Consider the following 16380-nt stretch of genomic DNA (forward strand, 5'->3'; position numbering starts at 1 on the left):
TTCACTTATGTCTTTTGAGCTAAACAATTTTGCTCTAGTACTTCGCTTATATCTTTTAGTGCACGGTGGTGGTTTTATTTTATAGAAATTATTGATCTCTCATGCTTCACTTATATTATTTTGAGAGTCCTTTAGAACAGCATGGTAATTTGCTTTGGCTACAAAATTAGTCCTAATATGATAGGCATCCAAGATGGATATAATAAAAACTTTCATATAAGTGCGTTGAATATTAAGAGAAGTTTGATACTTGATGATTGTTTTGAGATATGGAGATAGTGATATTAAAGTTGTGCTAGTTGAGTAGTTGTGAATTTGAGAAATACTTGTGTTGAAGTTTACAAGTCCTGTAGCATGCACGTATGGTAAACGTTGTGTAACAAATTTGAAACATGAGGTGTTCTTTGATTGTCATCCTTCTGAGTGGCGGTCGGGGACGAGCGATGGTCTTTTCCTACCAATCTATCCCCCTAGGAGCATGCGCGTAGTTCTTGGTTTTTGATGGCTTGTAGATTTTTGCAATAAGTATGTGAGTTCTTTATGACTAATGTTGAGTCCATGGATTATACGCACTCTCAAACTTCCATCATTGCTAGCCTCTTCGGTACCGTGCATTGCCCTTTCTCACCTTGAGAGTTGGTGCAAACTTCTCCGGTGCATCCAAACCCCGTGATACGATACGCTCTATCACACATAAACCTCCTTATATCTTCCTCAAAACAGCCACCATACCTACCTATTATGGCATTTCCATAGCCATTCCGAGATATATTGCCATGCAAATTTCCACCGTTCCGTTTATTATGACGCGCTTCATCATTGTCATATTGCCTTGCATGATCATGTAGTTGACATCGTATTTGTGGCAAAGCCACCATGCATATTATTTCATACATGTCACTCTTGATTCATTGCCCATCCCGGTACACCGCCGGAGGCATTCATATAGAGTCATATTTTGTTCTAGTATCGAGTTGTAATCATTGAGTTGTAAATGAATAGAAGTGTGATGATCATCATTTATAGAGCATTGTCCCCCAAAAAAAGAGAAAGGCCAAATAAAAAAGGTAAGGCCCAAAAAAAGGAAAAAAAGAAAAAAAAAAAGAGAAATAAAATGGGACAATGCTACTATCCTTTTTCCACACTTGTGCTTCAAAGTAGCACCATGATCTTTATGATAGAGAGTCTCTTGTTTTTTCACTTTCATATACTAGTGGGAATTTTTCATTATAGAACTTGGCTTGTATATTCCAACAATGGGCTTCCTCAAATGCCCTAGGTCTTCGTGAGCAAGCAAGTTGGATGCACACCCACTTAGTTTCTTTTGTTGAGCTTTCATACATTTATAGCTCTAGTGCATCCGTTGCATGGCAATCCCTACTCCTTGCATTGACATCAATTGATGGGCATCCCCCTAGCCCATTGATTAGCCGCGTCAATGTGAGACTTTCTCCTTTTTTATCTTCTCCACACAACCCCCATCATTAGATTCTATTCCACCCATAGTGCTATATCCATGGCTCATGCTCATGTATTGCGTGAAAGTTGAAAAAAAGTTTGAGATTACTAAAGTATGAAACAATTGCTTGGCTTGTCATCGGGGTTGTGCCTGATGACAGCATCTTGTGTGACGAAAATGAAGCATGACCAAACTATATGATTTTGTAGGGATGAACTTTCTTTGGCCATGTTATTTTGAGAAGACATGATTGCTTAGTTTGTATGCTTGAAGTATTATTATTTTTATGTCAATATTAAACTTTTATCTCGAATCTTTCGAATCTGAACATTCATTCCACAATAAAGAAGATTACATTGAAGAATATGCTAAGTAGCATTCCACATCAAAAATTCTGTTTTTATCATTTACCTACTCGAGGACGAGCAGGAATTAAGCTTGGGGATGCTTGATACGTCTCCAACGTATCTATAATTTTTGATTGCTCCATGCTATTATATATTCTGTTTTGGATGTTTAATGGGCTTTATTATACACTTTTATATTATTTTTGGGACTAACCTACTAACCCAAGGCCCAGTGCAAATTGCTGTTTTTTTTGCCTATTTCAGTGTTTCGCAGAAAAGGAATACCAAACGGAGTCCAAACGGAATGAAACCTTCGGGAGCGTGATTTTTTGAACATCCTTGATCCAGAGGACTTGGGGTGGACGTCAAGAAACCAACGAGGAGGCCACGAGGCAGGGAGGTGCGCCTGCCCCCTGGGCGCGCCCCCCACCCTCGTGGGCCCCTCGTGGCTCCACCGACCTACTTCTTCCTCCTATATATACCTACGTACCCCGAAACCATCCAGGAGCACCACGAAACCCTATTTCCACCGCCGCAACCTTCTGTACCCGTGAGATCCCATCTTTGGGCCTTTTCCGGCGCTCCGCCGGATGGGGAATCGATCACGAAGGGCTTCTACATCAACACCATAGCCTCTCCGATGATGTGTGAGTAGTTTACCACTGATCTTCGGGTCCATAGTTATTAGCTAGATGACTTCTTCTCTCTCTTTGGATCTCAATACAAAGTTCTCCTCGATCTTCTTGGAGATCTATTCGGTGTAACTCTTTTTGTGGTGTGTTTGTCGAGATCCGATGAATTGTGGGTTTATGATCAAGATTATCTATGAACAATATTTGAATCTTCTCTGAATTCTTTTATGTATGATTGGTTATCTTTGCAAGTCTCTTCGAATTATTAGTTTGGTTTGGCCTACTAGATTGATCTTTCTTGCAATGGGAGAAGTGCTTAGCTTTGGGTTCAATCTTGTGTTGCTCGATCCCAGTGACAGAAGGGGAAACGACACGTATTGTATTGTTGCCATCGAGGATAAAAAGATGGGGTTTATATCATATTGCTTGAGTTTATCCCTCTACATCATGTCATCTTGCTTAATGTGTTACTCTGTTCTTATGAACTTTATACTCTAGATGCATGCTGGATAGCGGTCGATGTGTGGAGTAATAGTAGTAGATGCAGGCAGGAGTTGGTCTACTTGTTGCGGACGTGATGCCTACATACATGATCATGCCTAGATATTCTCATAATTATGCACTTTTCTATCAATTGCTCGACAGTAATTTGTTCACCCACCGTAATACTTATGCTATCTTGAGAGAAGCCACTAGTGAAACCTATGGCCCCCGGGTCTATTTTCCATCATATTAATCTTCCGTCAACTAGCTATTTCTGTCGTCGTATATTTTGCAATCTTTGCTTTCAATCTTTATCATAAAAATACCAAAAATATTATCTTATCATCTCTATTAGATCTCACTTTTGCAAGTGGACGTGAAGGGATTGACAACCCCTTTATCATGTTGGTTGCAAGGTTCTTATTTGTTTGTGTAGGTACGAGGGACTTGCGTGTGGCCTCCTACTGATTGATACCTTGGTTCTCAAAAACTGAGGGAAATACTTACGCTACTTTGCTGCATCACCCTTTCCTCTTCAAGGGAAAACCAACGCATGCTCAAGAGGTAGCAAGAAGGATTTCTGCCGCCGTTGCCGGGGAGGTTTACGCCAAGTCAAGTCAAGATTTGATCTCCCGTCAACGTGCCGATTTCTGGCGCCGTTGCCGGGGAGTCTACGCACAAGTCAAGACATACCAAGTACCCATCAAAAACTCCTATCCCTCGCATAACATTATTTGCCATTTGCCTCTCATTTTCCTCTCCCCCACTTCACCCTTGCCGTTTTATTCGCCCTTCTTCTGTTCGTCTTTTCGTTTGCCTTAATGTCTTACTTGGCTCGTTTGCTCGTTTGGTTGGAATAATTATGTATTTATTGCTAAACAGAGAACCTAAGATCTATGGATCCTCATCCGCTTGCTAATCTTTTTAAGAGATCCAATTGTGTTGAACCAATTGCTAGTGAGTTTTGTGCACTAGATTATCTTTATGAAGTTTTGCTTGAAATTCGTGAATCTGAAAATTGTGATAAAGCACTTTGTGAAGTGATTCACGATAGATCTTTGAATAAAAAGCATGATTGCAATGAGGGAAATACTTACGCTACTTTGCTGCATCACCCTTTCCTCTTCAAGGGAAAACCAACACATGCTCAAGAGGTAGCACATACGCTTCTGAAATAGAAGTGGGAGTATCATCCACGAGGTACACGAAGAAATCATCACCAAAGGTCTTTGCAGTCCTTTGTCTCTTGCCCCTACCAAGGGTTTCCTCGTCTTCCTCCTCAGGATTTTCATCATGTGTTTGTTCATAATATTCCATAGGAATGGCAGGTTCAGGAGTCTCCTCAGATTCCTGTCTAGAAGTGCTTTGCATATCTCTCATAGGAAAAATATCCTCGAAGAATGTAGCATCCTTAGACTCCATAATTGTACCGACCTTATGATCAGGTACCTCAGATTTCACTACTAGAAATCTATAGCCAACGTTGTTCTTAGCGTAGCCCAAATTAACGCAGTCCACAGTCTTGGGTCCAAGGTTACGCTTTTTGGGGATCGGTACATTGACTTTCGCCAAACAGCCCCAAGTGCGCAAGTACGAGAGTGTTGTCCTTCTCTTCGCCCATTTCTCATAGGGAGTAATCTCATTATCCTTTGTTGGAACTTTATTCAGGACATGACATGCCGTCAATATAGCCTCCCCCCACCATGCCTTGGATAAACCCGATGTATCTAACATGGCGTTAACCAAATCAGTTAGAGTACAATTTTTCCGCTCAGCAACCCCATTTGACTGGGGTGAATAGGGAGGCGTCCTCTCATGAATAATGCCGTGTTCCGCACAAAAAGAATCAAACTCACTCGAGAAGTACTCTCCACCACGATCTGATCGGACTCGTTTAATTTCTTTTCAAGTTGATTCTCAACTTCTGCCTTATAGATTCTAAAGTAGTGTGGAGCCTCATCTTTAGTATTTAACAGATACACATAGCAATATCTAGTGGAATCATCTATCATTGTCATGAAGTATTTCTTTCCACCTTTAGTCAACACACCATTCATCTCACAAAGATCAGAATGTATGAGTTCTAATGGTGCCAAGTGTCTCTCCTCCGCGGCCTTGTGAGGCCTGCGAGGTTGCTTAGCTTGCACACATGAAAGGCACTTAGAACCTTTGGCTAAAGTGAAACTCAGGATTAAATCCAACTTAGCTAGCCGCGTCATAACACCGAAACTAATGTGACAAAGACGTGAATGCCAAACTTCAGATTCATTAACATTTGAATGAATATGGTTCACGACTTTATTACAGAAATCTGCGAGGAAAAGGCGGAACATCCCTCCGCTCTCATAACCTTTTCCAACAAAGAGTCCATATTTCATAACAACTAATTTATTAGACTCGAAAACCAACTTAAACCCTTCTCTACATAGAAGGGAGCCACTAACGAGGTTCTTCTTGATGGCGGGGACATGCTGCACGTTCTTCAGCTGCATGATCCTTCCTGAAGTAAACTTCAGATCGACCGTGCCAACACCATGAACAGAAGCACTCGCGTCATTCCCCATCAATACGGACCCGTGGCCTGTGACCTGGTAAGAAGTGAACAATGAAATGTCAGCACACACATGAACACCTGCACCTGTGTCCACCCACCAATCGGTAGGCTGAAACACTGAAAAAACAGTAAATAAATTACCGTACCCAGATGCACCATTCTCTTGCCACAATCATGTTGACAGACTTGGAGTCTTGTCCTGACTTCTTGTACTTGTTTGGGCACTTGTTGGCCCAATGTTCAACCGAACCACAAGTAAAGCAGCCCTCGTCCTTCTTGTTCTTCTTGAAGGTCTTCTTACCCTTCTTCTTAAAGTCGGTATTGTGTTGGACACCATTCTTTCCCTTGGGCTTGTGGGAGTTATGGTTCCTCTGGTTCACCATGTTGGCAATAGAAGTTCCTTCGACCCCTTTTCCGTGCGAGTCCTTTGCCCTTGAATTCTGCTCAACACTCAGATGGCCAATGACATGCTCCACAGAGAATTCACGCCTCTGATGTTTCAGAGTGGTGGCAAAGTTCCTCCAGGAATTAGGGAGCTTAGCGATTATGCAGCCCGCGACAAACTTGCCCGGTAACTCGCACTTAAGAAGCTCAAGCTCCTTAACAATGCATATTATCTCATGAGCCTGCTCCAATACAGGACGGTTTTCAACCATCTTGTAATCGTCGAACTGCTCTATAATATACATCTCGCTCCCGGCATCGGCGGCCCCGAACTTAGATTCGAGCGCCTCCCACAAGTCATTGGCGACATGCACATGTAAATATGCGTCGACCAGTTTATATCCGATCACGCTAAGAACTGCTCCAAGAAACACAACGGTGGCCTCCTTGAACGCCTTCTCCTGTTCAGGAGCAATCGTTCCCGTGGAGACACCGGTGACCCAGAACACGTTCATAGCCGTGAGCCATAAAGTGGTCTTAGTCTGCCAACGCTTAAAATATGTATCGGTAAACTTATCCGGTTTCAGTGCAGCGGCAAAGCCACTTGCCGAAAAATTCCTACACATAATAGGTTTTTGGATTGCTGAGTAAATAGGCAATTTTTCGACTAATTTAATCCATAAATAAATGACTAGCATGGCATTGACATAATTAACGACATACTAATACTGATCTAAACAAGCACGTACTACGCTAACAGTAGATAGATCTACACATAGTGCTAGTACTGCAAATATGGAAATAATCAGGAGAGAGATAACCGCGTTATACCCTCCAGTAGGCCATGCAGAAGCAGCCGCGGCGGTGGCGGCAGCTGAAGCGTCCTCGGCGGCCTTCTTGTCGGCTTCAGCTTTCTCGGCGGCAGCACGTTCGGCGTCGGTGGACATGTTGATGACGAAGACGACGCGGGCGTAGAGGAAGTAGCGGATCGGAAGTGAGCAGTCGCGTAGTCACTGCCCAAAAACCTATTCGCCCCTCACCCGTACAGGAACCAGAGGGACGGGGTTTTAGAGACCTGCTCTCCCGTCGACCGTGTACGCGGTGGACGGGATGGAGTCACCGGCGGTAGCAGCAGCAAGAGAACGACAGTGGGTGTGCGCGTGAGCAGATGAGATCTGTTCGTGGCAGCTAGGGTTGGGAGACACCGCACACTTATATAGGCGCATCCGCGTGGAGAGACGTGGGCTCGACCCACGTCCGAGTCCGTGACAGCCCATGATCTGACATCTCAGATCGTGGCCCAGCTGTCAGAAACTCTCCGTTAGTGATTGGCAAAAATAAGCGCGTAGGTGTGAGCTCGGCTCGGCTCAATCCCGCAACCCGCGTCGAGTTGACTCGAGGCGGGCGGCGGAGGAGGAGCGCGCGAGGGTCTCTTCTATTCTCAAGCTCCAATAGCATGTGAAAGAACATCCCTTATAAAGATGTCCAACTCCTCTTCCACTTCCGGGGTGGGACTAAACTTCCCACCTCCACCTAGTGCCAATAAACCCACATGGGTCCTTAGAGATTTTCAGAAATTGCTATATGGGCCTAAAGCCCATCTCAAATTTCAGCAAAATGAACGATGAAAAAAAGTTAAGGGCTTGCAAAGAAAAATGTACGTGGACAGGATGCGGCCAGGATGCGTCCGCGTGTTGGGCGCACGGCCACCGCATCCCAAAAACTGCCCAGGCACGATCCTATTATCCGACCCAAGACTGAATCCGGACAAAGCGGACGTTCAACTGTTTGAAGTCGTGCGGTGGAGTTGGCCTGACCGATCCGTGTCCACATACGCACAACATAGATGCTCCGTTTACTTTGGTCCATCGGGCAGGCGGAAAAAGCGCCGTGGTGTCTTGAAACACAAGCCCGGCGCGGGCAATCAATGGTTCGCCGCCAATCAATGCAGGGGTTGGTTCCCGGTTGACATTTACATTGCGCCAGCCGTGGACGTCCCCCACTAGTACTTGCGGTTGAAGGATTGGAGCATCGAACAAAATACACGCACGTTCATCAACCCAATCCATTTGTCCATTGCGACTGGATCCATCGTTGGTCTATCTGCTGCTGCTGGGTGCAGCTGCTCGCAATGAATGCGATCGCGCGAGCCTTCCTTCAATGGCGTCCCTGTCGACGGACCGATCTTCTTCTTTTTCTTTCTTCAATTCAATGGCGCAATTGAGTTGAAAGAAAGGAAAGGACGGGAGAAGCTGTAGCCTGGAGCTCGAGCTGGAGGAGCGGTGAGTGTATTTGATTGATTGGTGTAATCATGAATGTACTGTAGATACGGTTGCGCGTAGCTGTTCCCTCGTGAATACGCCTACGCATCATTGGTTATCATGCAGCTTCGCATTACTTGTACCCGACGCCATCGCAATTACTTACTATTTTTAAATCAGTACATGTATTCAGAAACGGTGGTATTTTTATTAGAAAGCGACGCAGATTTTTTTTAAAAACTTTGGGAACTTTGTCCACCATCCAACTTACAATTGATGCCGGTGACCCCTCAATCCACGTCGAGGGTGAGAAAGCGACGCATTGCACACACAAAATTGCCATAATCTGTTAGTTGAAACACCAAAAACTTTTCAATTTTATACTTCATCCATCTCAAAAATAAATGTCTCAACTTTGTACTAAATTTAATACAAAGTTAAACAATAGTTGGCACACTTATTTTGGGATGGAGGGATTATAAAAGAGAGATAATTTATTTCCGAGAGAGAGAGAGAGTATTTTATTTTATTTTTGAGAATAAAAAGAGAGAAAATGTCTATCCCCAACTGGCTCATTTGTCCAGGACACCGTGACCCAACACGGCCCAAGTTCCAAAAGTCTCCGTTCAGAGGAACACCGTGACCCAACACGGCCCAAGCTCGTCCGGCCCAACTCAAGTCTCTGGCGACCTTTCCTCCCGCACCGGAGGCGCTGCCGCTGCCGACCCCCTACCCCTGCCCCTCCTCACTCCGCCGCCGCTGACCCTACGCCGACCCCCACCCCCGCCGCGCTGTTGCCGAGCGTGTCCGATCCGAGCTCCAGTTCCGGTGCAGCCATCGCCGAATTTCCCAGTCGCTAGCTCGAACCCAACCCCACGCCTGCTCGATTTCGCTTCCTTGACATCGCCCGCGCACCCACCGCGGGCAGTCGCTGATGACCACCGCGCCGTTCGTCTCCCCATCGCTCCCCCGACTACACTCCGCGCGGGCCTCTCCGTTCCCCAAACCCTCCGTTGGGTCCGGGGGTGGGGTCGCGTTCCCCGCCCGGACGTACGGGTCATCGCTTCGCCTGAGGTCTGCCGTCATGTCTGCCAGCGGCGTCGGGGGGAACGGCTCTCCGATGGCGCCTGAGGAGTCCACAGGTGGTTTGATTTCTACTCTGTTTGCTATGCTGCTTCGTGCATGATTTGTACCTGTGTTATCATTGCCAAAGTCATCGTTGTTCAGCTTCTCCACTAGCTAATCTCTTATTCTGTTCATTGTTTTCAGTGTCTTCTAGGTTGGGGGAGGTCAAGCGGGTAACCAAGGAAACAAATGTGCATGTCAAGATCAACCTGGACGGCACTGGTGTTGCAAACTCCAGCACAGGGATACCGTTCTTGGATCACATGCTTGATGTGAGTATGGTTTACTCCTCATGTCAGTAGTTGTGGATTTAGGATTTTTTTTGTACCTAATATATCTTCCATTTTTCCAAAAAGCGGGTCGCTATTTTGTTTTTTGGCCTAGGTTTGTTTAAGCAAGAATATGATATCTATTGCATCTGCGTGAAAAGAAGACAAGTACCCTTTCTGTGCAACCCAAATGCGAAACTGAACAATACCTTAACTCGAACCCACAAAATGGATAAGCACATAAAAATGACTAGTCTTCTGAATTTGTGTTGAGCAAAGCCTTTATGTAGGGCATGCTAAGTTTAGATGTTTAAGAGCATGATTAGTACAATCCAGTTATTATTGGGAGAAATGTATACACAACTAAGCCTGAAGGTGTCCTTGCTGTAGAAAAGTCTGCTTCCTTGTGAGTTCCACGTGTTCCAGGTGGCTCTGAGCAATTAGGATGGGAATTCCTATTTGATTTTTCTTTCCTTAGGGTGATGTGATCCATGCGAAGATTGTTACTCCCTTCTTATTAACTAATGTTTGTATGTGTGAAATGTAAGGCTTTTTGTTATTCCACATCAGTGACAAACTGACAGCAATGGCACAGGGATGCCGTTCCTGGATCACATGCTTGATGTGATTATGGTTTACTCCTCATGGCAGTAGTTGTGGATTCAGGATTTTTTTAGACACCCTGTGCCATTTTTTCCAAAGAAAAGCGTAGCCATTTTTTTCCCACCTAGGGTTTTTTTGGAAGCAAGAATGTCATTTCTATTGCATCTGCGTGAAGAAGATAAAAAGGAACAAAATCTTAACTCGAACCCACGAAATGGATATAAACAGACAAAAATGGCAAGTAGTGTTCTGAATTTGTGTTGGTAAAAGCCTATATGAAGGGCATGCTAACTTTAGATGTTTAAGAGCATAATTAGTGCAATCCTGTTATTATTGGGAAAAAGTGATGTATGCACAACTAAGCCTGAAGGGGTCCTGCTGTAGAAAAGTCTGCTGCCTTTCGAGTTGCACTTGTTACAGGTGGTGTTGAGCAATTGGGTTGGGAATTCCTATTTGAATTTTCCTTCCCAAGGGTGATGTGTTCCATGCAAAGATTGTTAATACTACTCTTCTTATTAACTAATGTTTGAATGTGTGAAATGTAAGGCTTTGGTTACTCCACATCAGTGACAAACTGACAGCAATGGCCACTGTGGATGACAAGCCCTTACATCTGAAATCAATACGTGAAACACAACTGCAGTAAAGTGCTAGCGTAGCAAAAACCAACACAAGTAGAAAATTATTGTTGAGAAGTATTTCTGTTTTCAGATTGATGCACTCTGAATGGTCCAGTATTGTGTTCCTTGTATATCTTCTGCTTGACAGTGGAAGGTTCTAATGCCGTGTGAGTGTTTTTTCTTCTGGTCAAAGCTAGGCATTAACTTTCAGTCTGCAACTTACAGCAACTGGCATCTCATGGACTGTTTGATGTATACGTGAAGGCGACGGGTGACACACACATTGATGATCATCACTCAAATGAGGATATTGCTTTAGCAATTGGAACGGTGATTTTTCTTTTTTGCTTTTCTCTACTTCTATAAAAACCTGAGTTGGTGATGATGGTGTGGCTGCCATCTTTCACCAATAGCCGTCGGATCTAGATCTGACACATACAAAGCAAACTGCTGCAGTTTTGCAAAAAGATGTCCGCACTTGTTTTCACATTTACAAACAACTCCTTGTCTCTCACAATCAGCCTTATCTCTTCCCCACCACATCCAGAAGGCCATGGAACAATCTGGTGTGATGGCCGCTGTCGGCGCCGTCCACCCCCAATCTTGGTGTTCCGTGCGATGCACGGGCATCTTACTAGTCTACTATTATTTTCTAACTCGGCGTTAGTACTTCTAGAAACAGTTATATGGATTTATTTAACCAGAAGTTGGGATATCCATTTTGACCTCACTGTTAAATTTGCACGCTATATTTCTGTTCTTTACCTGATTCTGAACTATCCTAAGTTTAATGTTCTGCTATCTTATAGGCAGAAATTTACTGTGGTGACTTATTTTGGAATTTTCTTTTAGGCATTACTTCAAGCACTTGGTGACCGAAAAGGAATTAACCGGTTTGGGCATTTTACAGCACCACTTGATGAGGCAGCAGTTGAGGTTATACTGGTACGCAGGACCATCTTCTGCATTTAGATACTATGCATGCAACCTCCGTTCAGGAGGGTGCATGTCTATGTTGGCATTTATGAGCTTATGAACCTCTTACCCTTTGCGAACACATAACTGAATTACGACTTCCATTTGGCTGGTTCTTAACTTGGATAATGACCAGGCGTTAAAATAATTTTGTTCTGTTATTTCATGAGCATGTCATGCTATGGCAGACTGGTATGTATGCAGATTTTGACTTTTGAGGACTATTATCAGGAATGCTAGTCCTTTTACTTTCTTTTTGTCATAGTTTTTCTGACTCATCCATCTAACATAAGTTGAATACTTGGGGAGAATATCATACGGAAACCAACATTTGGTGGAAACCGGTGAAAACCACGAGAAGATGTTTTGAAGTTTCAAAAAAATCTGAAAAAAAATACGGGATGTTAAGAGGATGATGTTTTATTGCCACACAAAATTTCAAGTTGAATCACATTACGAGATGTGAGCTATGAAAAAGACAAAATCAGCGTTGAATAGTGCCGAACAGTAATGTCACTATTTAGGGCTGAATTTGTCTTTTCATAGCTCACATCTCGTAATGTGTTTCAACTTGAAATTTTGCGTGGCAATAAAACATCGCCATCTTAACATCCCGTATTTTTTCCAGAGTTTTTTTAAACTATAAGGGCCTGTTCGGACTGTAGGTAAAGAAAACAGAGGAATTAAAAAAGTACAGGAATTGAGTTGGCTTGTGCAGTGCAAACCTACAGGGATCTTAAAACTGAGGAATAAAAAAAGTGGGGTGTTCGGCCCATAGCGAGATAACTGAGCGAGCCGGCTTTTCCAGTGTTGTTCCTTTGCTTCGAGTGGATGTTTTGTTTCCCGTAAAAAGTGCAGGATAGGAGACCTTTCCTACGGGATGAGCGCTCTGATTCCTTTGAAAAGAACGGCGTTGGAAATAAAACCAGAGGGATCTAAACCTGCAAAATTCCTGCAGTGCACCCGTGAACCGAACGGGGCCTAAAATATGGTTTCCACAAAGTTTTCATTGAATATTGGTTTCCGTATGATATTCTCCCGAAGACTTGAATGATAGCAAGAAAGTTGCAATTATTTTACTCTATCATATCTTAATTTTGGGTTACCTAATTTTTGTTCAACAGACATTTTTGTCATGGTGTGTATACAAATATCTACTGAATAGTTAAACTGTGCCTTGTTGAGCTTAGATGTCTGCCAGTCATTCTTTTTCCTCCTGTATCCAGGATCTATCTGGTCGACCTCATTTGAGCTGCGGCTTAAGCATTCCTACCGAAAGAGTTGGCACATATGACACACAGGTAATTTGTAAAATTTTGACAGCTATTTTCAATTGTCTTACTTATGTCAGGATTATAATTATCTTCATTGCCAAAATATGACTTATTCAGTTCAAGTTTACTTTAGATTACATTTCTACTTTCAGTTTTGTTAAATTCGATTGTTCCTTCCCCCAGACGGTATTTCTGACAGATCTTTGCAATATCTGTTGGTCATATTTTGAGTTAGGGTGATGAGATCTTTTTACACTGTATGTCGCTACTATCAACTTAGCAAACAATAATTTAATTATTTTTATGACAGCTAGTTGAGCATTTCTTCCAGTCCCTTGTGAATACATCTGGCATGACGCTTCACATCCGTCAGGTATATGTTGCTTCAGTTTCAAAGAAATCCTCTTCCTAACCTTTGGGTCAATGACATATGAGTCAGTATAACTGTTTTCACCCCTGTTAAGTGAATAACCTACATAACCCTGAACTTACTCTTTTTTTTTCCTTTACAAGCTTGCGGGAAACAACTCACACCATATTATCGAGGCAACTTTCAAAGCATTTGCCAGGGCGCTTCGACAAGCAACGGAATATGACTTACGCCGCCAGGGCACTATCCCAAGGTTTGTGTCCTCACTCACTGCAAATATTGTTCAGGGCAATCTGTACAGTGAATGCTAGCCATTTAATAGTTTTTTCAGAAACTATTGCCTCCCACAAAATTCTGGAGAAAAAGAGAAAAGAAACACCAACCTGCTGTTGCTTGTCGGTGCCCAATATATTAGATGATACAGTAGACCGGAACCAGAATGTAATGCACCTTAATAACAATGTTTAATCTGTAATGATTTTTCATGCATCGTCATCCCTGAGTGTGTCTTGCTCGAACTAATCGCAGCTCAAAAGGTGTTCTGTCAAGGTCTTAGTGTTGCAATGCAAGATCGAAAACTGGACGCACGCTATTCGCCCTCAAAGAAACACATGGGCGGTCGCCTGCTATGTCTCTGCTGCTACTTGGACTTGCAGTCCGCGGGGTTTGGAACAAGAACAGCATGGAAATTGCTTGTTATCCTGTTGTCAGGGTTTGTTTATCTTACTACCATTGGCATACTGTATCTGCTCGCTACTGCAGTTTTGCTGGACAACACTTACATCTGAAGATGTAAAAGCTGCAGACGGCTTGACATTCTGAAAGTTATTACCTCTGATATATGGATTCAGCATTGGTTTGCGCGGTGTTGCGCCTGTAATAATGGTTTGGCCATTCAAAAGAGTGAAATGAAATAGAATAATAATCTCTGTGCCTTTTGCACTCCAGGCGATCAATCTTCATCTGGTGATGATGACTGCCTAGTCGATGGTATGGTACGCTTGAGCTCGCCACGTGCGCCGTAGTGCCTGTTTGGTTTAGTCCGAGGTCCATCTTTGAGCTTGATTGGCCTTGAACTGTCAGCAAATAGGTTAGCTTTTCTTTTCTTAGGGCTGATGATAGTACTATATACTAGTAGTAGATTTTTTTTTGAGGCAATCTCGCGAAGCTTTTATTTCAAACCATCACAATGTTTACAGGGACGAAAGGAATTCCCTCTGGCTGGCCTAGCCAAACATGACGACCAGGCCCTAACTTTAAAGCATGCTTCGCTAAATTGTGAGCCTCCTTATTGGAGCTCCTAAATTCATGAACTATATTACATGAAGTAAAAGACGTAGCCGTCATCTTGATCTCTTCGATAATAGCTCCGTAGGCTGATCCACTCCCCTTCTTGATTTCTGACACAACACCTTGGCAATCTGAAGCTAGATGTACACGGTTCAAGTTCAGATCTTGAGCTAGAGCCAAGCCTTCCCTGATAGCCAGCGCGTCAAGGGTTGCTGCATCATTTTGATTTCTGAAAACATAGGCCGACGCGCCAAGGAAAGTACCTTCGCTGTTTCTGCAGATTGTACCCACCGTTCCATGGTTTCCTCCCCTACTCACTGCTGCATCAACATTAAGTTTCAAAAAATTCTCCGGTGGTGCTAGCCAACCCGACCGCCCAGCTGCTGCACTCCCATGGGGCTCACCCTTTTGAGATAGCTGAAGAAGTTCTCCTAGGTAAGAGTTAACGAAGCCATGAACTGCATATGGGCTTTTGAATATATCTTCATATATTGCCTTGCGCCTCGCACCCCAGATGGCCCATAGAGTTATTGCAAACCTGATGAACTCCTCCGGTGACAATGTTCTACCCATGACAAAAATCCAGTCCTTAGCACATTCATGTTGATTAATGCTCAGTTGATTCAGAATGGCTTCGGATGACAGCGCCCACGTGCTCCTTGACATAGGGCAGTCCAACAATTCATGTCTCCATGAGTCATGAACACCACACAAACTGCATGCTGCAGACGTAGCCATGTTTCGCCTATGCAACACTGCAGTCGACGGGATCGAGTTCTTTGCCAATCTCCACAGGAAGATCCTGATCTTCGATGGGACCTGCACCTTCCACAATGACTTCCAATCAGCTCCTTCTGCTTCTACTTTTGACGTACCCCCGCGACCCTCTAGCCACGCTTCTCTGTTCAGCTTTGTGCGGGTGAGCATACGATAAGTTGAGCTGACTGAAAATTGGCCCTGAGGTTTCTCACTCCAAGCCCAAAAATCAGAGATCCTACGAGTGCATAATGGTATCTTTACAATTGCTTCCGCATCAAACGGTGTGAAGACAGCCCGCACCGGCTCTTCTCTCCAAGTTGCTGTTGATGTTTCTATGAGTTCTGAGACACGTCGAGGTGGATTTGGAACCAAGGAAGCAATCGGTCTTCTGAAACTCTCTCTTGGGATCCAGTTATGATTCCATATGTCTGTCTCTTCTCCATCACCTATACGTCGAATAATTCCTTGAGCAACTACATCTCTTCCTAAGCTACCTCTTTTTTCCCCTAGGTTTCTCCTAGGGTCTACCTCTTCCTTCGGCGGCGCACGCCGAAGTCCACCAAATATTCCACGTAAAAGACGGTCGGATTGCGGAGCACTTGCTCGTATTCGGTGCGCCCCGAGGTATTCGTCCTTGTTCGCCGATAGCATGGAGGAAGTAGAGGGAGATCACGGAGCTGGGGGGTCGAAGGAAGCGATGGCGGGGGGGTTAGGGCGGAGGGCGGCGGGGCCCAGATTGGATCAAAACTCGCCAGCTACGGCGGCTGGGATGGCCCCGGAAGGAGTGGAGGAAGGGAGGGGCATGGAGGAAGATCGGGTGGACGGGGATGAGCAGGGCAACTGGGATCATCACGGCCCAGATCCGAATTTGGAGGATGCGTTTGAAGGACTGAACCTCCATGGCGAGGAGGAGGGAGATCTAGATTTGTCCGGGGAGGTTGATGAGTTAATCGGGGATGTGAGATGGCTGGCTCT

The 16380-nt window shown here is 44.2% G+C and overlaps 1 protein-coding gene across 6 annotated transcripts; it reads left to right on the top strand.

Moving 5' to 3' along the window:
• Positions 1-1076: 1076 nt before the first annotated feature.
• LOC109752959 (imidazoleglycerol-phosphate dehydratase 1, chloroplastic) lies at positions 1077-14285 on the top strand. Of its 6 annotated transcripts, XM_073509008.1 has the most exons (9): positions 1077-1157; positions 8830-9262; positions 9390-9517; positions 10963-11067; positions 11590-11682; positions 12939-13013; positions 13297-13359; positions 13500-13609; positions 13885-14285. In XM_073509008.1, the coding sequence occupies exons 2-9, from the start codon at positions 9055-9057 to the stop codon at positions 13910-13912; spliced, it is 810 nt and encodes a 269-aa protein (XP_073365109.1). In that variant the 5' UTR covers positions 1077-1157; positions 8830-9054; the 3' UTR covers positions 13913-14285. The 6 variants fall into 6 exon arrangements, with proteins under 6 accessions (XP_073365109.1, XP_020167475.1, XP_020167474.1 ...); XM_020311886.4 differs by lacking the exon at positions 1077-1157 and having other exon boundaries at positions 8762-9262; XM_020311885.4 differs by lacking the exon at positions 1077-1157 and having other exon boundaries at positions 8797-9262; positions 13688-14285.
• The last annotated feature ends 2095 nt before the right edge of the window (positions 14286-16380 follow it).

Source organism: Aegilops tauschii, chromosome 2 (assembly GCF_002575655.3).
Source record: "Aegilops tauschii subsp. strangulata cultivar AL8/78 chromosome 2, Aet v6.0, whole genome shotgun sequence".
NCBI classification, from domain to species: domain Eukaryota; kingdom Viridiplantae; phylum Streptophyta; class Magnoliopsida; order Poales; family Poaceae; genus Aegilops; species Aegilops tauschii.

What these genes read in the sequence shown, in the direction of transcription:
- LOC109752959 (XM_020311885.4), top strand. Translation starts at nt 9,055, where the DNA reads ATGACCACCGCGCCGTTCGTCTCCCCATCGCTCCCCCGACTACACTCC. An exon ending in GGCGCCTGAGGAGTCCACAG is followed by an intron (nt 9,263 to 9,389) that starts GTGGTTTGATTT and finishes CATTGTTTTCAG; the next exon opens with TGTCTTCTAGGTTGGGGGAG. An exon ending in TTGGCACATATGACACACAG is followed by an intron (nt 13,014 to 13,296) that starts GTAATTTGTAAA and finishes TTTTTATGACAG; the next exon opens with CTAGTTGAGCATTTCTTCCA.